Source organism: Simochromis diagramma, unplaced genomic scaffold (genome assembly GCF_900408965.1).
Source record: "Simochromis diagramma unplaced genomic scaffold, fSimDia1.1 OVJJ01000466.1, whole genome shotgun sequence".
In the NCBI taxonomy this organism is placed as follows: domain Eukaryota; kingdom Metazoa; phylum Chordata; class Actinopteri; order Cichliformes; family Cichlidae; genus Simochromis; species Simochromis diagramma.
In genome coordinates, this window is record NW_024387287.1 from 8,735 (window position 1) to 30,572 (window position 21,838).

Sequence of the window (21,838 nt, forward strand, 5' to 3'; positions counted from 1 at the left end):
CTTTCTCCCCTTCTTTCCCCCAGTCAAGTCTGTCCCGTATTCAGTAAGTGAAAATAAAATAAACAATAAAAGGTGAATCAAATGGACCATTACGGCAAGGCTGGGATGGTCAGTTTGGTAAAGTAAATCCGTTGGGCATCTTTCTTTGCCTTTAGACAACAATTCTGATGGCAAAAGAGCCAAACGGGACAGGCACAAAAAAAAAAAAAAAAAAAAAAAAAAAAAAAAAGCATCTACCTAAAATCTATTTATTTAATGTATCATCTATGATATTATACAATTCTAATGTATTCAGTTCATGTCCCTTAAACAGGCAGCCTGAAAGTATGAAATATTCATATACAAAAACACATATTTGTGTACTGTCTCAGTGGCTCAGTGTGAGCTTGAAGAACATTTATACTGTTGAATGTAATGTTTAAGTGGTTTATTGTGTCGGTGCTCACGATAAACACATTTTGAATGACAGCTGGGGAACTTCAATAGAACAAAAAAGTGTCCATTCTTTGTGCCCATATGGATCAGTCATGTTATCATTATTTCCCCCAAAGGTGTTGCCAAAGCCACCAAGTCAATACTTAAAAAGACACAAAAATATAAAGTTTTCTGTTTACTCGGCGACGACTTCACTTTTAGCTTTTAATCAGAAAGCCTTAAGTTAACGGTTAAGGCTTTCACTCGAGGGAAGTAACTCATTACTGCTCCTGCTAAGTAATGTTAGCTAAGTTCACAGCTTATTCCATGCTGCTGTACTAGCGCTGCCGTACTGCATCAGACTCAGTGCATTTCAACCATCTATCCCACGAGTTTGAGAGCTGGCAAAAAAATAATAATTTTAAAAATTAGAATTACACATACTCAAAGTATTTACTAGGTCTTGTGTAAACTCCCCCATTGTCAAAAGGTGCAAATACTCTTTGCAGACTTTTCAGGTACATTTGGACCTTGTCTTATCCATGATTTGTATTTGAAAATTTCCAGCAAACACTCATCGGTGTAACTCGTCATTTTATTTCTCTAATAAGAAAACTATTCAATCAGATAGTGAATAAAATACAGTTAAAGTTTCAAGCACTTCTCAAGGATTTCAAACACCCATACAAACCCTGTAAATAACAGCCACTGCTTTGAACGCTTCAGTCAGGCTGATCTCAGTGCTGTGACAACGATGAAACTGATCAGCTGTTTAGATGAGTGAATAACAGATCAGCTTGATTTGATGTTTCCACAGTTGATGATTTAGGACCATGATCTATACATGTTGTAACACTGTCAGAAATAATCCAGCTTTATTTCCTGTAGACACGAACGTGACAGACATCATCACATCAGCTCAAACACATGATCGCAATCAGCTTCTAACTCATCTGATTGGTTGCCTGTGGTTGTGTCCAAGCCTGTCAGCATTCTCCTCTCACAGCTTCACTGAGAAGCTGCAGCTTTACAGGAAACACTGCATCTTTCTTTCATACTGACTGTGTTTAGTACAATACTGCTGACAGCACCACACACTCACTCCATCACTCTACTGACCTCAGAGTCTCCAGTCTGTAGTCTGGACTCTGCTGAAGATCAGACAGCTGCTTCACATCTGGATCCTTCAGGTTGTTTCCCCACAGCTTCAGCTCTCTCAGATGGGAGGGGTTGGACTTCAGTGCTGCTGCCAGATAATCACAGCTGATCTTTGACAAACCACAGTCCCACAATCTGTATAAAGAATGAAAGATGTAAGTTTATTACGTCCACTTATGGACAATCTCATGTTCAAACATGGTGCTTGTTATGGGCAACTGTGGTTTGCACAGAAGTCCAACAACAAAACACTGCTCAGGTTCAGATCCAGGGGGCCGTTGCCCCTCCAGGTCTCGCTGTCATTGCCCACGGGAGAATTAAAGTCTCCCAGTAGGACAACAAAAGTCCCCAGACAGAGCACCCTCAAGCACCCTGCCCAGGGACTCTAAGAAGGCTGGGTACTCTGAAGCACCACTAGGCACATAAACACAGATGACAGTCAGGACCTGTTCCCCAACTGGAAGGCACAAGGAACAAACCCTCTGGTTCACCAAGAGAAACCCCAACGTACAGGCAGCAAGCCAAGAGGATACTAGAATACCCACCCCAGCTCGCCGCCTCTCACCAAGGGCAACTCCAGACTGAGACAGAGTCCAGCCCCTCTCCAGTAGACTGGTTCCAGAGCCCAAGCTGTGCATTGAGGTGAGACTGACTATATCTAGCAGGTACCTCTCAACCTCATGCACTAACTCAGGCTCCTTCCTCCACCAGAAGATAAATAGTTTAAAAAAAAAAAAAGCTAATTCATCACATTTATTTGTTGAAAGAAATTCAGTCAGTGGTTTTTGAAGGATTAAACAGTTTATCAATGGATGAAAATTAAAAAAAAAAGCAGAATTTGACTGTTTATTGTTGACCAGCTGAGAGATGTAGGATTGTCTGGCTGATTTGACTTCATTGTTGTAACATGTTACAATATATATATTCTTACTGCTTATTTTCTATTTATATTGTTTTATAGAGCCCAGTGTAGGAAAACGCCCTTGTGAGTTAGAATGTATGCCAAAAGTCACAGAGTGAAGGAATCATTTTATTATTGAACAACAACATTGTTGTTGTTCAATATGGAACCAGCATACACACATATATATTAGAGATGGCACGATACCACTTTTTTATGTCCAATACCGATACCATAAATTTGGATATCTGCCGATACCGATATAAATCCGATATAGTGTTTTTTAATCAACAAAACTGTTTTTTAAATATCTTGCTGCATTTTGTATAAGTTCATACTCAAGTTTAAAACAACAACTACACTAAAGCTATTCTGTTATACCTGTATGCAAAAAAAATGTTTCATAGTTCAGCAATACTGATCAATCTAATAAACTTAAACCTACACCATCCTCCCTATTCTGGTATTTTAAAGAGTACTTAGCATAAATATTAAGCAACCTAACTAATAGGGTTCCAACTCCCAGCAACAACAAAAATAAATAAATAAAAAATAGGGAACCACCCCTCACGCTCCACCTCATGATGCTTAATCGACGTAATCAACCTTAATTTGATGCAGTGTGAAAAAAAATGCACAGAAATCAATTATTTTTCAAGAAATATTAAATAGATTCAACATCTTTCTTCAACAGAACTGCAGACTGCACAGATGGTACCTTCCCAAAGAAAAAGTACTATAGCTTACTAGGGTATATATATTAGACTTAATAGTCACTATATACAGTAATTGACTTCTATTCATTTTACATCAAATTAAAACTTTGGGTGTCAGATAATTATTTATTAAAAGCTCGACATTTTAAATGAGAATAAGAAAGAAAAGTATGTCTTTGTGCCCCCTTTTCCCTGTTAATGCCCTATCGGCCCCCCTGGCTAAACTTTGCTAGATCCGCCCCTGCACAGTTACCAGCCGTCAGCTGCATAGAAAAAGATCCTCGAGTAGAAAGTAATATTAAATAAATTCTAACAACAGCTGATCAAGCTTAAACGTGCTGCTGTTGTTCAGCCGCTGGTTTCCTCTTTCTGGTGCAAAGTGGGCCAAAAACAAAGAACAGAGACGGACTCGCGACAGAAAAGCCGATCAGCTGATCATTAAGCAGTTTCATGATTGAAGTAGCAGCGAGAAGAGGCAGTCGCTTGTTAAGCTTAACGCAGGAATGCTTTACAAACATTCAGAGATGGACTTACACACTTGCTTTACTTCTCTCGGGGATAACTTTGTCGGAGATGAAATGCCGGGTTGCTAGCGAAGCTCCAAATGCTATCCAGACCACCGACAGGTCCCGCATGCCACAGCCGCTCTATCACGTGATGCATACTGCTCCCACGTGCTAACATTCTGAGGTGAGTTACGGCGTGTTGCAAGTTTTGTGAGGTGCTTTCGTGATATTTAATGGATCGGATTACATTTTTTATTTTTCTCCGATATCCGATCCAGTAATTTAGGTCAGTATCGGACCGATACCGATACGTAATATCGGATCGGTCCATCTCTAATATACATACACACACATATATATATATACACGTGTGTGTGTGTGTGTGTGTGTGTGTACACACACACACACGGCTCTCTCAGCAAAAAAGGTTCCCGACCCCCTGTTCTATCACGAGTAAAATATTTGAGACACTGGAAATATTGCAGATTACTGCATTCTGCTTTTATTGGCATTTCATGCCAGTTTTTAATTTAGGGCTTGTATGTTTTGTGTTGTACTGCTGTCTTTAAAGCACATCATATTCATCTCAGCACAACTAAATAATGACTTACGACAGATGTTCTAGTTGGTATCGTGGACTCTCCAGAAAACCACACAGATGCTTCACTCCTGAATCTTTCAGATTATTACAGTCCAAGTGTAGCGCTCTCAGATGGGAGGGGTTGGACTTCAGTGCTGCTGCCAGACATTCACAGCTGCTCTCTGAAAAACCACAGCCCCAAAATCTGTAAAAAGAATGAAAGATGTAAGTTTATTAGATAAAGTGTGAGCTTGAAATCATTCAGTGTTTCATCATCTGTTCAGAGCTGAAGAAGGTTCAGAATGTAGAAGTTTAGAAAATGGAAACTCCAAACAGTTGAAGCCAACAGGAAGTAGCTTCAAACAGGAAACTGTGCAGAGTTTCAGACTATATGTCCTGATGCAGCCAGTTGGATTTAGGAGATTTGAATCTCTGTTCTGTGACTAAGTCCTTGAATCATTTCTTCCAGTTGGTCCAACAAGACAGACTAAGTATTGGACATGTGTTGTGGCTCCATTAGGGGAGCTTCTAAATGTGATGTGATGGCCCCTCTGGGTCTGTCAGGTCACAGCACTGAAGAGAGCTCAAACTGGGCACACAGTTGTTCCAGTCTGGACCAAAGACTCTATACTGGGACTGAGGGACTGCTCTGACTGCACCCACTGGGACTTTTTAGAATAGAATAGGTTTTTATTGTCACTGTTACAAGAACAGTGAAAGGCAGTTTGGCATCTATCCATGTGTGTGGAGTACACAATAGCGTAAGTATTTACACAATAACAGACAAATTTACATTTACACAAGAAAGATATGTACAAGTTATACATACACCTGCAAACATACACGCCCATACATACATATATGTATATATACACATATGCATTCGTACATACATACACACACATATTTCCACATACACGCTTACATCTGCTGCTCTTGTTTGCACATTTGCACGTGCACTTTGTTGTCTGCTGTCTGATAACAAAAAAAGTCTTCCTTAGATAGTTTTTTGTTAACTTATGTTGTAAATTTATGTTGCATGTAGAACCTTGGTTCCTGGAGGAACGTTGTTTCACCTCACTGTGTACTGTTAAACTGTATATGGTTGAAGTGACAATAAAGCCAACTTGACTTGATCTATATACATACACATACATGCCATCTAACTAGCAGGTGCATTGAGAGGTGCAGTGTGATCAGTGATATTGCACATTGAGTGGGGGGGGGGGGTGCTGTTGGAACTATACTAAATAATGTTATAATAAATACAGTTTAAAGAGGTAAGGGTGTTGTTTGCATTGACATATAAACAGAAATATGATTTATAAATAAGGTGTAATGTCCATGAGTGTTGGCAGTGCAGTTATCCTCCAATCAGGGTGGAGGTAGGGCATGTCTGACAGCCTGTGGGTAGAAGCTTCTGTTGAGTCTGTTTGTCTTTGACCTGTTGGACCTGTAGCGTTTACCAGAGGGAAGGGGGGAAAGTGAGTGTCCAGGGTGCGAGGGGTCTTTGATGATGATGCTGGCTTCCTGCTGAAATCTGCCACTATAGATGTCTCTGAAGGGGGTTAGTGAAGTGCCGATTGGCCGCTCTGCTGCCCTCACCACCCGCTGCAGCTTCCTCTTGTCCTCCGCGATGCAGCAGTTGAACCAGAGTGTGCAGTAGTAAGTCAGAAGGCTCTCAATAGTGGAGCAGCAGAAGTTTACTAGCAGTCTTTGGGGTAATTGGGCCTGACGTAGTTTCCTGAGGAAGTGCAGCCTTTGTTGTGCTTTCCCTACCTGGTGGGAGATGTTTGTGGACCAGGTGAGGTCGGCTGAGATGTGGACTCCGAGGAACTTGAAGCTTTCTACTTTTTTTTTTTTTTTAAAGGCTCATGTTCTCACTTAGATCATCGATTTCTACTGACATTTCTTTCTGGGGAAAATGAGGATTACTTTGGAAACAGGAAGTATTTTCCCCAATAAGCAGCCCTGGATGAGTAAATCACTCCAACATGTTCTCAGGCAGAAGAAGCTGTCTTGTTATGAGGGAGAGAAGAAAAAGATTGAGGCACAGAAACTTGTTGAAAGAGAGATAAAGCAGCTAAAATCAGGTGTAAAAGTAAAGCAGAGGATGAGCTGAATAAAGGACACTCAAGGCTGGCTTGGAAAGGAATGAAGTCCATGGTGGGGATGCAGGACAAGGAGCAAAGATGAATGTGATGCTGAATCAGCAGAAGACTTGGACTCATTTGATTCCAGCTTTGATATCATTGATTTCAATGAAGAGCTTTGTGATTGTAGCAAAGGGCTGGTAGCTCTGAGAGTCCCACTGATGAGGTGTTTGTGTGGAAATCTCTTAGTGGGACCAAAGAGAGAAAAAGCCCTGGTGCTGATGCTGTGGGAGGGAAATGATTGAAGTGTGCTGTGAGGAACTGACTGGGAGATTTTCACACATTTTCCAGTCCTCCTTGGAACAACAGGAAGTTCCCAGCATATGGAAACAAAGGTTAAGTGCAGAGGTGGGTAGTAACGAGTTACATTTACTCAGTTACATTTACTTAAGTTTTTGGGAAAAAAACGGTACTTTTAAAGTACTTTTTTGCACGATACTTCTTACTTTTACTTGAGTAATAATATTTTAAAGTTATGCTACTCTTGAGTACAATTTTTGGCTACTCGACCCACCTCTGGTTAAGTGTCCTATGGCACTCAGTGATGATGGTGCTGTGGCCCCACCACCTCCACCTCTTTGTAAAGGAACTAACTGTAATCTGAAGCTTCTAATGGAACTAAGACTTCCTCCACTAGGTGGCAGTGTCTGATGAGAAAGTGTTAGTGGAGCTGGCCTGGAGTCAGAAACAGCGCTATTGGTCAGCATCTTATTAGCCTGCTGTTTATTGTTAGCACAACTAAAATGTGGTGACTGACCCCAGAATTTGAAGTCGACATTCTGGACTCTTCAGAAAATCCCACAGTGGCTTCACTCCTGAATCCTGTAGGTAGTTTCCACTCAGGTGGAGCTCCGTCAGATGGGAGGGGTTGGAGCTCAGTGCTGAGACAAAAGCGCTGATCTCTGACAGACTGCAGTTGGCCAGTCTGAATAAAGAATGAAAGATGTAAGTTTACTAGACGAAGTGAGCTTGTAATCATTCAGTGTTTCATCATCTGCTGAGAGCTGAAGAAGGTTCAGAATGTAGACCTTCTCATTAATCTGAATGGTAACACGATAGTGTTTCAGGGCCACTGAACAAAAACAACAACATCTAGGGGATTGGTCAGGGGTGTAAAATTCTGAGGAAAGTTGTAAAGAAACTATCATATCTTAACTCTTGTGATCAAGTCATACAAAATGTTATCTCCAACACCTTTTTCAGATTGTGACGTAAAGGACCCATGGCACAGCTTTGCATGCACTTGAATGTTTATCAGGTAGTTCAAGGGACCCCAGCTAGGCAGCTTTCAACTGTTTTAAAGTCTCTTTGTGCTGGTTTTCATCTTTGGTAAATGGACTTGTTTTTATATAGTGCTTTTTATACTCCAGCTGAGCGCTCAAAGCATATTTATACTACTTGCCTCATTCACTGACTCATCAAAGCACTTTTTTCTATGCTTTTCCTACACAAGTGCTTTTTATCTAACATTCACACACATTCATACTCCGATGGATGCATCTTGCCCAATATCAGGTATGCAAACTGGAGCAGACGGGCATCGAACCACCACCCGTCTGATTAGTAGCTGCTCTACCTCCTGAAAGATCGTGTGTGTCCTCAGTGTAGGATTTATGTTGGTGTGTGGGACTGTAGCCTCAGGCTTAAATTGTTAAATGTAATTATGAGAAAGTGCCACTGTTACTCTATACTGACCTCAGGATGTTCAATCTACAGTCTGGACTCTCTAGGAAAAGATTGAGCTGCTTCATATGCAAAGCCCCCAGGTTGTTTTCACCCAGGTCCAGATGTGTCAGGTGGGAGGGGTTGGTCTTCAGAGCCGCAACCAGATCACCACAGATGGTTTCTGACAAACTGCATCCACACAATCTGAATAAAGAACAAAACATGAAGATAAATTCCTAATTCGTTCACATCTGTACTCATCAGGGAGATTCTCTCAAACATGATCAGACACACTCATCATTCTGTTGTTGTAAAACAAGGTCAAGGGGGCAGTTTGCCTTGCAGCCAGCAGCAAGTTACCTTCACACAACACAAACAGCCAAGAACACAGAATCACGTAAAAGAATTGAAAAAGTTACTAGCAGTAGGGACAATTGAGAACTTAAATCTATTTGTTCATCGTCACATCAGTCTTCTGCTGACATCAAGTCAAATCAAAGTTTAGATACAAACAGCAGGCAGCTCAGACACGAAACATACTCCAAACAGCTGAACACATGATCTAATATTAGAGTAATCAGAATGTGTTTGTCTTCTATTCAAAGAACAAAAAGGTTTGACTCAGTCTGAATAAAGAAAATATAGTCTCAATAAAAATCTAATCAAAATGTTTTTCCTTTAATCTCTGTTTTAAAGAAATTCAGAGATTTGTGACTACATCACAGTCCTGCTTAATCTCACTGCTACCTTTAACTCGGTAGATCTTGACATCTTAAGTCAAAGACTTAATGATCCAGTTAGTTTAACAGATAAGGTTGTAGACTGGTTTCCATTATACCCAAAGGGGAGACATTTCAACAAGTAGTTTTAGATGTAATGAAAAATACAATGAGGGTTCCTTAAGGTCTTTTGGTCAGTTACTGTTTAACTTCTATTTGTTTCTGCTTATTGCTAGTTGTTAAAATGTAATACGATCATAGAGAATCAACATAATCTGCCACTTAAATGAAGAGGATACACAGTGATACTTGTGACTTTCCTCTAACAATCTAACTCCTTTTTAGGAAATAAGGTGCACTGATAACATTAGCTGATGGAGATCTAGAAACAAAAACGTGTTGTCTGTCCAAAAAGTTAGAGACAGAAACTTTGTTCATATCATCCCTGTCTCTGAAACAAAATTTTTAATCCTATTGAAATGGTTACCAGAACTGCTTTCTGCCATGGAAAATATATCAAACGTTTGTTTCACACAAACATCTACTGTCATTATTGTCACCAAGCCCTGTGGATCCTTTATTGCAAATTCTAATGGGATCAAATGGTCAGACAAAAGAGGGTTATGAGGAAATATGATGAAATGTTGTGTATTAGCAGCAAGTTATTGAATCATTTTCCTCAGAAGCCAAACAAAATGACTGACAAACATGTTTTGACAAACTCTGTGTTGGACTTGGATCAGCAGGACAACCCTGATGTTCAGAGTCCTTTCGCTGACTGGGCTCCATGGAAACACTGCGACTGGTCTCATCTGCCTGTTTTCTGTAGTCCAACAGACTCCTTTCTCTTCTCCAGCTTCTGTTTGAAATCCTCTCACAGTCTCTGAGTCCTGCTTTGCTGTCACGTTTGGGCCTGTGTTGGGCTGCTGTGTGTTCCTCTGCTTTAACACACCTCACCACAGCAGCTGTGTGGGTCGTCTCTGTAGCAGCCAGATCAGCTTCTGATACATGAACATCATCACAGCTCCTAACTTCACCTTTATTAGTTTTGAAATTCATGTCTTTCTTTTCTCCCTCTCTGTTTCCACACAAGCTCAAAGTCTCTGCAGCCTGTTTTTATCTGCTATCATCAGCTCTTCAACAGCCTCATTCACATCCCTCACACACTCTATAGCAATGGGTCCCCAATCCCAGTCCACAAGGGCTGGTGTCCCTGCGTGTGTCCTTGATCCATCACAGCTGATTTAAATGGATAAATTACCTTCTCAACATGTCTTGAAGTTCTTCAGAGGCCTGGTAATGACCTAATCATGTGATTCAGGTGTGTTGACCCAGGGTGAGATCTAAAACCTGCCCGGACACCGGCCCTCGTGGACTGGGATTGAGGACCCCTGTTATATAGCCTCATCAGTGCTGACTTCATCTTCACTGACTGATGGAGCACAACATGAACCTGTGGAGGCTGAAATACTGTCCTGTCAAACATCTCCCTGTCACCACTCCACTTCTGTCAGCCTTTAAATAAACCCTGCTCAAATCTGTCACTTCTGTTTGGAGCCAAAAGGAAAAACTGTTGTTCAGTCGTTTGGAAAGACAACTTTTCTGAAAGCACTCAAATTTCTTCACATTTGTCTTCAGACACATCCTGAACATTTATGAACTGTGGAAAGTTTCAAACATCAAAGAACTCAAATATAGAAAAACAACAACCGCTGCAGTCAGTGAACTCACCTCAGAGCCTCCAGTCGACAGTTTGGACTCTCCAGTCCAGCACACAGAAGCTTCACTGCTGAATCCTGCAGCTTGTTTCCACTCATGTCCAGCTCTGTCAGATGGGATGGGTTGGACTTCAGAGCTGAGGCCACAACTTCACAGTGAGTCCCTGAGAGTCGACACTGAGTCAGTCTGTGATGATAGAAAATATAAAATGTGTTATTATAAAAGCAGAAAATCTGCATTATAAACACAGACTGAATGTATATGAAGACAAAACAGAGTGAGGTCATAATGGTAAATGGCCTGCATTTGTATAGCGCTTTTCTAGTCCCTAAGGACCCCAAAGCGCTTCACACTACATTCAGTCATAATCTGATGAATCTGCTCTTCACATCTGTGCTTCAGCTCCTCTTACTGTGTTTGACATGACACAACGATTGAGTCTCTCTCAGACCTGCAGACTTTTAAATGAGAATCTTTGTTTGGCTTTAATCTGCAGATGAAGGAGGAAGATGGTGTCACATTTAGGCTTCCATAATGTCCACAGCCTGTCACTGAGATCTGATCCAGAGTAGGGCTGGGCGATATGACCCAAAATTCATATCTCGATATGTTTTAGCTGGACGGCGATATAAAATGGACATCTCGATTTTTTTAAAGCCATAAAGCCATAGGGTGGCTGTAGCTCAGGTGGCAGAGCAGGTCAGCCACTAATCAGAAGGTCGGTGGTTCGATCCCAGGCTGCCTCCTGGCTGCATGCCAAATATCCTTGGGCAAGATCCTAACCCCATGTTTGCCTACTGGTGGTGGTCAGAGGGCCCGGTGGCGCCTGTGTCCGGCAGCCTCGCCTCTGTCAGTGCGCCCCAGGACAGCTGTGGCTACAATGTAGCTTGCTATCGCCAGTGTGCGAATGTGTGTGTCAATGGGTGAATGACTGAATGTAGTGTAAAGCACTTTGGGGTCCTATGGACTAGAAAAGCGCTGTACAAATGCAGGCCATTTACCATAAAGTAAGAATGAACAGAGAGTTCTTAGTCAAAGCTGTGTCCCAGATGTCACACAGGCACTTTTATTAACATACAGCATAGATGTACATGAAGAAATTACTCAGAAATAAATTATGAGCATTTATTAAATAATAAAGCTCCATAAATAAAAGAAAACTGTTGTTTTTGTGCATAACAAAAAGCTCACAATTGTGCAGTCAAAATGTAAACGAACAGACGCTGAGCATAGTAACAAAGATTTCACAGCTGCTCTGTTCCCAAATTCTACTGCGTGACTGACAGCCTGGAGCTTGAAATCCGCTTCAGGTGCCATTTATGGTCCTTATACACACACAATACGGTAATATTACGTTGAAGCACAGTACGTATCACTCCGCGAGGCTCCTCCTCGGTAGCCATAATGCTCCGACAATCCATCAAGCGGTGAAGCTCCGTAGCTTACCAAATTTGTACTAAAACATTTATTGACAGATTGCTGAGCGCCGTGTTCCACATAAAATCGGTTCGCGGTCATCAAGCACAACCAGAATTCATACATAAGGCGCGCTGTCAACTTCTGAGAGAATGAAAGGGTTGTAGGCTGTGCAGCCCCTCTGGGCTGCATGGCGTTAGCGTGGTTAGCTCGTTAGCACGTTGACGCCGTCCAGCCCCGCGCATGGGGCGATGCGCAGTAACTCGTTAACGGAGATTTGCCGTGTCCATCTTGTCGCTGCCTGCAGGTGAAGTGATGGTGGAGGAGGGGGAGTTGTGTTCAGTGAAGGAGAGCCGAGGCCGAGTAACGTTGCGTAAAGACAAAAGTGGACGAAAGAGAGACAAACTTGCGGCTCCACAACTATAATTATAACGTAACATAGACTATATCGATAAAGGATATTGTCACACCTTATATCTCGTATAAAAATATATCGATATTTTTAAAAAACTTGACATATCGCCCAGCCCTAATCCAGAGTCAGAGTGAAGACAAACATTTGGACTGTTTCCTGTTCTGAATCTGACTCCAGAACATTTGAACGAGTTCAGCTCAATGAAGAGTTCCAGCTGGAAAGATGATCTCTGTTTGCTACCTGCTGTCAGGTACGACTGTTCACGTCCACACGCAGGAATAACCTGCTGACTGTTACCAAACGGAGCAGAAATCTCATCACTGGAAAATAATGATGGATGAACTCAGAGCTGCTGGTATCACATCTGATTTCACTTATTGTTATTAGGACTGGCCATATTATACCGTTCACGGTAATACCGGTATAATGTTAGGCAACGATAGGAAAATGAAATATTGCGATAGAAAATGAGTAAAATGCACATGCGCAGTGCCTTTGTTTTCATACGCACATGGCCGATTGTTGAGTGAAACAGATGAACCAGAATTGGTTTGTAAAAATGGTGCAACTTCAGTGATGTGGAACTGGTTTAGTGTTTGTCCGTCAGATACACGACAGAGCACATTTTTTTGCAGAACATGCAAGCGGCCGTTGTTATTGTCGTATTTGTCAGACTAAGATGCTCTTAAATCTGGGAGTAATCTGGGTCCTAAACTCCGTATGCTTCAGGTCAAACGAACACTGCAGCATCACTGAGAGTTAAAAACTGTTTTGTTTTGTTTTTTTGTTGTTTTTTTTAAATGACATCAGAAACAGCAGTATGCGACATTACGTGATGGCAGAGCTTCAGTTCATCCTTTGTCATTTTTTTTTTTTTTTTAATAAATAGGACAGGGGGAATGAATGAGAGAAAGAGGGGGAGAGAAAGAAAGAAAACCAAAGGGGAGAAGAGACGGTGAGAAGGGGGGGGAAGAGAGAGAGAAAAAAAAAAAAAAAAAAACTCCTGGGTCACCTGTATGGAGAAAAAAACAAAAAAACAAAAAACAAACAAACAGAGGAGACAGCAAACAACAAAGAGCAACATAATAATAGAGAAAACAAAGCACCATCACAATAAACTAGCTAGTCATAGATATCAATAGTTACTAAATAATAAACGATATTGTGCAGCACGCAAGATAGACAGCGCACAGTGTGCTTTGAGGCAGCAGCCAAGAAAGCTTTAGTCCGCGTCTGTGAATACCCATGTGTACACCTGTGTGCATACCTGTGTGGATCAGCATGCTTGCATTCCAAAGGTTTCTCCATGTAATGATCTGCTAGGGAGTTAAAAACTGTCTAAATTCTTTCATCTTTAATAAAACGATCAGCATTGCTGCTTAACCAGGTGTAACTATGAAGTTTAACTTCCAGGCATCCATGAAAACAAAATTTATTACATTTAACGGAGTCAGAAGTTAGCAGGAAGCTAGCGGAAGTTAGCTCGCTAGTTACCTAAGCATGATATAGCATGTTCTGACAGAGATTTCTGAAACAATTCAAACGTACAGCTCTGCTATCACTTCCAACATAAATGAAGACAGGAAACTAAACAGCAGTGACGTTTGTAGGGTTACTGAAGTTGGGCTAACTGGTATATAATGATGTGCTACGTGATCGCTAGCGACACAGCTATGTTAGCATAACATAAACAGTGAAGCTGGAGGACGAACACCAACACTTTTCCACTTATAAAAGTTAACGTGAAGGTTCCTCATGGTTAGAGACAAATGCAGTCGCATGGCAGGATGCTGTAAACGGACCAAACTTCAGTCAGGAGAACAACTGAGATAATCCATCCACAATACGAGGTTAGTCATTAATATACTGCAACAACATGGGAATAGAGCAGCTGCCAGAGAATTCAGCATTAATGAATCAATGGTACAGAAGTGGAGGAAGCAAGAAGAATGAGTTTAATAAAGTTTGATTTATCTGACTGCTTTGTTTCGCTTAATGTGCCTTATAATCCCGTGCACCTTATGGTCCGAAAAATGCGTACTGTACACTGCAGTTTAATGTAGCAGAGCACCTCTTTTTAACTTCAGTGGATATTATACATGGTTATGCTCAGGATATGTCAGCCCATTTCTACTGGAAATGCCTTTTGGTTAAACTTTCAGCAAGGAAATTGCATTTGCACTGTTACATTTTTATAAAGCTTTAATGTACATAAAAACCAGCTTCTTGTTTAAGTGAAAATAAATGGAAGGTTGTCTTTTTGCGCTAGTAATGTTGTGGAGTTGTATTTTGTCTCGCATCAATTATATCGTCGGTTATATCGTTATCGCAAATTTTCAAATATATATCGTGATAAATATTTTTGGCCATATCGCCCTGCTCTAATTGTTATAACCTGACATGGATCAGTTTGTCTTTGATTGGTTTGTAAAGGTCACTGTTTCCATTGGACCTGAGTGACATACAAAGACAGAGAGGGAGAGAAAGGAGAGAGAGGATGGAGACAGCAAAGAGAGAGCAACAGAAACAGGTGAGAGTGGACAGGTGACCAAGGTCAGCAACCAATCAGAGCCTCTGTTTGACCCACAGTCACTGATGATGACTGCACATAACCAAGCAGTGTGTTACTCTGATATCAAATATGGATTCTGCTCTTATAATAATGATCATCAGATGATGTTATTGTGTTATTTTGTAGCTGAATATGATGTTTGTGTGATTATCAGAGAAAGAAGCAGTGAGGAGGATGGAGAGAGAGAGAGGACAGAGGCTGAAGTTAGAAACACTAAAAGGATTTTTCATGGATTTCATGGATGATTTGAGTGATTTCCAGCAGGACACTTACACATGTCAGTGGACGTCCTAAAGAACATGTTCACTGATGTGAAACGTGTCACTGAACAGGATCAATATCAGTGGAAACAGGGACGACATTTCAGCAGCAACAACTAAACACTGAACAATGAGCTCAGTGATTGATGAGGACATGAAGTCAGACATTCATCATTAGGAGCAGCAGCAGGAATGAGAGTGAATCTATGTGCTGCTGTCACATCAGCGTTAGCTCACATCTGACACATGTTCTGGACTGCTGGACAAAAAACTGCTGGACATTATGGACAATGCAGGGCATCCTCTGCACACGGCCATTAACAACCAGAAGAGTCTGTTCAGTGACAGGTTGCTTCTCCCCAAGACAAGAACTAACAGACTTAAAAACTCCTTTGTCCCACACGCCATCAGACTGTTTAACTCCTCTCTGGAGGGGAGAGGGAGGGGAAACAGGAGGACAAAGGAGGGGGGAACAACTAAGCTGTAGAGCCTCTTCACCTCACTGTGCAATACCAGGGCTCTAGAGTGCGACCAAATTTCTCCATGGTGCGACTAATAAAAAATACTTGGTTGCACCGGTGCGACCAAGTATTTTCTCGGGAAAAAAAAAAAAGTTTCAGCAACTCTGAAAGTCTCCGTGTGTTCAACAACAGACACACATTATGCCCATGTCGTGTTCTAAACCAATCAGAGATACTCAGAGGCGGGGACCTCTGTGATTGGCCGTGGTCCAGATATTCCTGCAGACCTACTTGTGTTTACGTTTGAAAGTGCGGGCAGATAGAGAAGGGTGAGTAGCCCAGGTCAGAAGTGTATGAAGTTCTTATTGAGAAAAAATGAAAAGAACAATTGATAACTTTTTCGTTACGTTAAGGCCTGATCAGTCCAAAATTCTGAGCCAGCGCTCTGACACGGAGCCATCAACCTCTGTGTTTTTGTCAAACACTGGTCCGGAGACGGCATCAGAAAATGAGCCACATACGATCGACTCCCAGCCGGAGTCCACTGAAAGTAAAAGTGAGAAAATGTATAAATTTCGAATCGAGTGGCTTGACCAGTTTCCCTGGCTAAGATACAGCCAAGCTGACAATATGATGCACTGCATTTATTGTCGCGAGTGTGGAAAGACCATGGCCGGCAACACTGCATTTGTCACTGGTGCTAATAAGTTTCGAATTGAAACGCTGAAAAAGCACACAGCATCGAGAAGACACATTATATGCTGCGATAAATACTCTGCCAAAATGTCCCCGCTCCCCACTGCCTTTCAGCGGCAGGCAGGAGTAAACAGGTCATCGGAGGAGGCCGAGATGATCACTAAGTTTAACATCGCCTACAATATTGCAAAAGAAGAAGTTCTGTTTACTAAGTTCAAGTCAGAAATAACTCTTCACAAGAAAAATGGCTTGGACATAAACCCCACATACAGCAATGATGTTGCGTGCGCCCAGCTCATAGGCGTAATCGCTGACACACTGAAAAAAAGACGTCAGTGGAAATTGCGAACAGTACATACATGGCCTTCCTGATCGATGGAGACGCAGACATCGCCACAAAAGAATGTGTCATTGTGTACGCTCGTATCTTGCAAAAAGGAAGACCAGCGAATATACTGATTGGACACATTGAGGTCGAGCATGCCCATGCCCAAGGTAAGCCATGTCACGTCACATAGCCTATGTATATGATTAATAATATTACGTCGTGTTACTGAATTAACCATATCTAGCATATTCTTATCATTGAAAATTAAACATAGCAATAGAATAGAATAGCCTTTGTCATTGTACAGAGTACAACGAAATTGGAGTGCCACTCCCTTGGTGCAAGTTTCAATAATAAATATAAATGTAAAATATAAAAAGTACAAAAACAACAATCGTAAGTACACAAACAATAGTATGTACAATATATACAGGATAGCAGCATAATATAATGACAGTGACGGTATGGAATAGGTTCAATTGTTTTTGTGCTTATTTACTACGGTGATAGCTCTGGCAAAGAAGCTATCCCTGAATCTGTTTGTCCTGGTTTTATGTGACCTGTACCGTCGGCCTGACGGTAATAGTTCAAACAGTTGGTTGCTGGGGTGAGAGTGGTCCTTGATGATATTGCCAGCTCTGCTGAGGTACCGAGAGTTTGCAGTAATAATAGAATATAGAAACTCAAACTGAAAAAGACTGCATTGTAAACTCTTGATCTGATAAGTAAATGGTTTTTTTTATTATTTGTTTAGGAATTTATGCTGCCTCAAAGAAAGCATTTGCTGCTCTTGGGGACCAGTGCAGTAACTGGTTGGATAAAAATCATTGCTATGGGGGCTGATGGAGCTGCTGTTAATTTGGGCAGCAAAGGGGGTGTCATAGCCCTTCTGCAGCAGGAGGCAGGTGACCACATTGTGCCCTTCCACTGTATGCCTCACAGGTAAGACTAGAAGACAAGAAATGACTGACACTCTAAAGTCACTGTGTGGGTTAATTTCTTTTATAGAGCAGATATATCTACATTTAAAAGTGTACTATCGTTTCAGATTGGAATTGGCAATGTTGTCAGTTCAGAGGGACATTCCAATGATCAGGCAGTTGTATGACCTTCTCCATGTAATTTGGAAAATGTATCATTTCAGCCCAAAATCAATGAGAGAGCTTAGGATCATTGGGGCTGACTTGGGAGTAAATGTGCTGGTGCCCAGTGGGGTGAAGGGAACAAGGTGGCTCCCACATGTTTCAAGGGCCCTGGAGACCTTTCTGAAACCAGGGCAGTTCACTACTGTGTACCGCCACATGGACTATTTGGCAGGTTCCTCTTCTAATGCAGACATTGCAGGCCGAGCTACGAAGGTCAGTGCATTATTTCTGAATCGAAGGAGTTTGCAAAGAAAAGCGTCTGGACTTCTTTAAGTTACTTAAAGACGTTTCACCTCTCATCCGAGAAGCTTCTTCAGTTCTAAGGTCAAATGGTGGAGAGTCCCACAATGAACTCACCAGAAACTCTGGCTGATTGGGTCCCACACCCAGTTTCACACCTTGTCTCAGGCGATTAGAGGATTATCAGGGGGTCCTTTTGTCCCTCTGTGGGGGGTCACTCCCACTAGGTTTATATCTGGGACTCTCCACCATGTTCAAAGACAAGACCTACCTCAGCCTTTGGGAGCTTATGTTGACCAGAGAGCCGTACTGCTCAGAGTACAAGGTCAGTTTTGGTTGATGTTCTTTCCTAAGATTGTGTGAGTTTTGCTATCTAACACAAATTGGTTCAACAAATCTCTTGAATGTATTTTTCTCTCAGAACATCCTGCATCTTGTACACATTATGCTGGTCCTACCTGTCTCAGCTGCGGTATGTGAAAGAGGGTTCTCTGCACAGAAGAGAATTAAATCAGACACGAGCATCCCTTCATTCAGAGACAGTGGATGACCTGATAAGAATCAGTGTGGAGGGGCCAAGTCTGGAAGATTTTGATGCTAGAGAGAGCGTGGCAAGCTGGTTCACCCAAGGCGAAAGATCAAGAAGGCCAAATTACAGGAGCTGGCCATCTGAGGGGCATGTGACTGCAATGGAGGACAAGCCATAAGATGTCAAGTTGTTCAGATATTGAAATGTTCAGTGTGAAGCCTTTGACACTTTGAGGAACTTTTTAATTTAGATTTTTTTTAATTTAATATATCTTGAGATGTTTTAAATTTGTTTAATGTTTAAATTTCAGCTCATGAAGCACTTTAAGCACAAGCATTTTTAAGTAATCTTTCTTGTAGAACTTTGCTACAAATAAAGAGCTTTGTGTTGAAAAGGTTGTTAGTTAATCATTTACAAATCAAAAAACGTGAACATGTAAAACTGCGGTGTTAAGTAATGCAGTTAAAAGATCTGGGTACGCTTAAATTTTGCACTGGTGCGCCTAAATTTTATTTTTAGGCACACCAGTGCAACCATGGCAAAAAGTTAGTCTAGAGCCCTGAATACCTTTGTGTAACACTGATGTAGCGCTAATGAATTAATACAGGCTAGGGATTGAATGTAATTTTATTGTTATTATTAATAAGAAGATTTAGGGACGCTACTGGAGCTGATGGGCAGTAATTAATAAATACACACAACAAAAAAGATGGTTTTGCAGGTACCATGTATTTAACCAAACCCCAAAAAAAAGAACAACAAGAAAAGGAAAACTTAAATAATCACTCCTGCTGCAGCTGTCCAATTAATCAAAAACCCAGTGAGGGTACACAAAGACAACTAAACAGATTTGTCTGGCTTATACCAAGCAACACAGGTTCTCAAAAAAAAACAGCTCCCCCATAAACACCACATGTTAGTATCAAATCCACTGATCCACACTGAAGTCCATGAGTTTAATCTGAATGTCCATGAGAGATGTCCAAGCGCTATTGTCCATAAATGAAGGGAATGGTGTGTATGATTGCGGAAATCAGTGTATTTGGAAAATGGGGACAGAGCGTTATCTTTGATAGCTTCCTACCCAACCGGTGGAAGCGTCAATTGCAGAATGTGTCCTGCTCCTAGCCGTTCATTGGCTCGCCATCCTTTTTCATACCCCAAAAAGGTTCACCTGGCCTGCATTAAATAAACAACACCAATAAGAAATCACAAGAATACAAAAATGTCAGCCAATCAAGCTAAATACATTAAGTTATTCTTGTTCCTGTGTACACAATTTATAAACAAACAAACAATGTATTGGTTAAATATAATATTTCTAACCAATAAGGATTTAACTGAAAACATTTCAACTGCTACATACATACATACTATGTAGCTCCACGACATTTGTTATTCAACAACTATCAGTCAAATCAAAATCAAATTAGCGTCAGCTGGTAGCAACACAAACAGTCAATTAAAAGTTCAAACTCACCAATTCCGTTCTGTTCAGTGCACAACAACACTATGGCTCTGGCTCACAGTAATCAGCATCTAAGTTGCATAAGTTAGTTGGTGTTAAAAAAAATGCATTAAAACGGGAAAAGCAAATGTTTTCCAATACACACCTGCAACAGCTGTCACCTGGCTTGCCTCCACGCATCTGACGGGAGGAAGCCGGGACAGGCTTACTATGACCTACATGCCATCCGATTGGCTGAGCAAAGTCATGTGGTTGGAGTCATGCATTTGTGATGCGTTCAATGGCAGGAAATAAGTGCAGGAAATCACTCTGGGTTACATTTGTGCAATGCTTTAGTTAATAGTCAACAGTGCAATAGACCTCAATACTTTAAATGTGCAATTCACTTGTATTTTTATTCCTATTTATTTATTTATTCATATATTTTATTTATATATGTCTCTGTATTTATATATGTGTGCGTGTGTGTGTGTGTATAACATTCTTTAACTGTAACTTCTGTCGGTGCTGTGCTTTTGGAAACCGAATTTCCCAGAGGAACCCACCCGAGGGATTAATAAAGTTCTATCTATCTGTTCAGATGTCAGCAGTGTCTTCTCACTCAGTTTGTCCCACTGTGGGCAGTAAGAGAGCACAGCTGGTTCACCTCTGAGCCTCACTCTGAACCACAGCACTGTCACTCATCAGTACATCACACTGTAATGACACTGAACCAGAGTCTTCCTCAGCACCTTCATCCTCACTCCCCATGTTTGTGCCACTAAACTGTGTGTCTGTAGTTCTGTCTGTTCTCTGTAACATCAGAGTTCACTACAAAGAAGCTCTCCACAGACTCTTATTTCTATCTGTCTAACAGCAGCGTCTGAATGACCAACAACAGCAGCAGCAGATTAAAATACTGCCCCCTAATGACACCACACAGGTACTACATGTAGATGTGAGTCTACAACACACAGCGTACGACTACCAATGCAGCATCATGCTGAGTGCACACACACATTTCTGATCAACACAAAATATTATTTTATCTGAGAAACTACTGAGAGTCATTTAGTGCTGTGTGTATCTGAAGAACTAAACTACTGATCTACACTGATCAATGATGTTAATGAGCACATCTGGACTCACCGAGCCTTGCTGCAGTTCCTCACAGCTGGAATCAGTCTCTGTCGTCCCCTCCATGATGTGTTGTACTTCTGCAGGTCCAACTCATCCAGAACCTCCTCTGACATCTGCAGCATGAAGGCCAGAGCTGAGCAGTGGATCTCAGAGAGTTTCTCTGATCTGTTCTCTGACTTCAGGAACTCTTGGATCTCCTGATGTACTGAGAGGTCGTTCATCTCCATCAGACAGTGGAAGATGTTGATGCTTCTGTCAGGAGAGATTTTATCACTTTTGATCTTCTTCAGGTTCTTGGTGACTCTCTTGATGGTTTCTGGACTGATCTCTGTCTGACCCAGGAGACCTGCTATGAGTCTCTGGTTGGACTCCAGACAGAGGCCATGAAGGAAGCGAACAAGCAGGTCCAGGTGGCCATTTTTACTCTGGAAGGATTTCTTCATTACTCTGCTTAGAAATACATTGAGTGATTGCAGATCTCTGTTATCAAAACAACTGGAAATGTTCTTGATCAAAGATTTTGATTTTAAGATATCCTCCAGCACCTCTGTCTTCCTGTTGGTGAAACAGTGGAACATGTAGACAGCAGCCAGAAACTCCTGGATGCTCAGATGAACAAAGCAGTAGACTGGTTTCTGGAAGATCACACACTCTTTTT

At 41.4% G+C, this 21,838-nt stretch overlaps 1 protein-coding gene across 1 annotated transcript; it reads right to left on the bottom strand.

The window, feature by feature from the left end:
- Nucleotides 1-249: 249 nt before the first annotated feature.
- On the bottom strand, nt 250-21,638 carry LOC120716286 (NACHT, LRR and PYD domains-containing protein 12-like). Its single transcript, XM_040003756.1, has 6 exons — nt 21,190-21,638; nt 10,544-10,717; nt 8,124-8,297; nt 7,186-7,353; nt 4,307-4,480; nt 250-1,707 (listed from the first exon to the last, which is right to left on the bottom strand). Exons 1-6 carry the CDS (start codon nt 21,621-21,623, stop codon nt 1,521-1,523), a joined length of 1,311 nt encoding a protein of 436 aa, XP_039859690.1. The 5' UTR covers nt 21,624-21,638; the 3' UTR covers nt 250-1,520.
- Between the last annotated feature and the right edge of the window lie 200 nt (nt 21,639-21,838).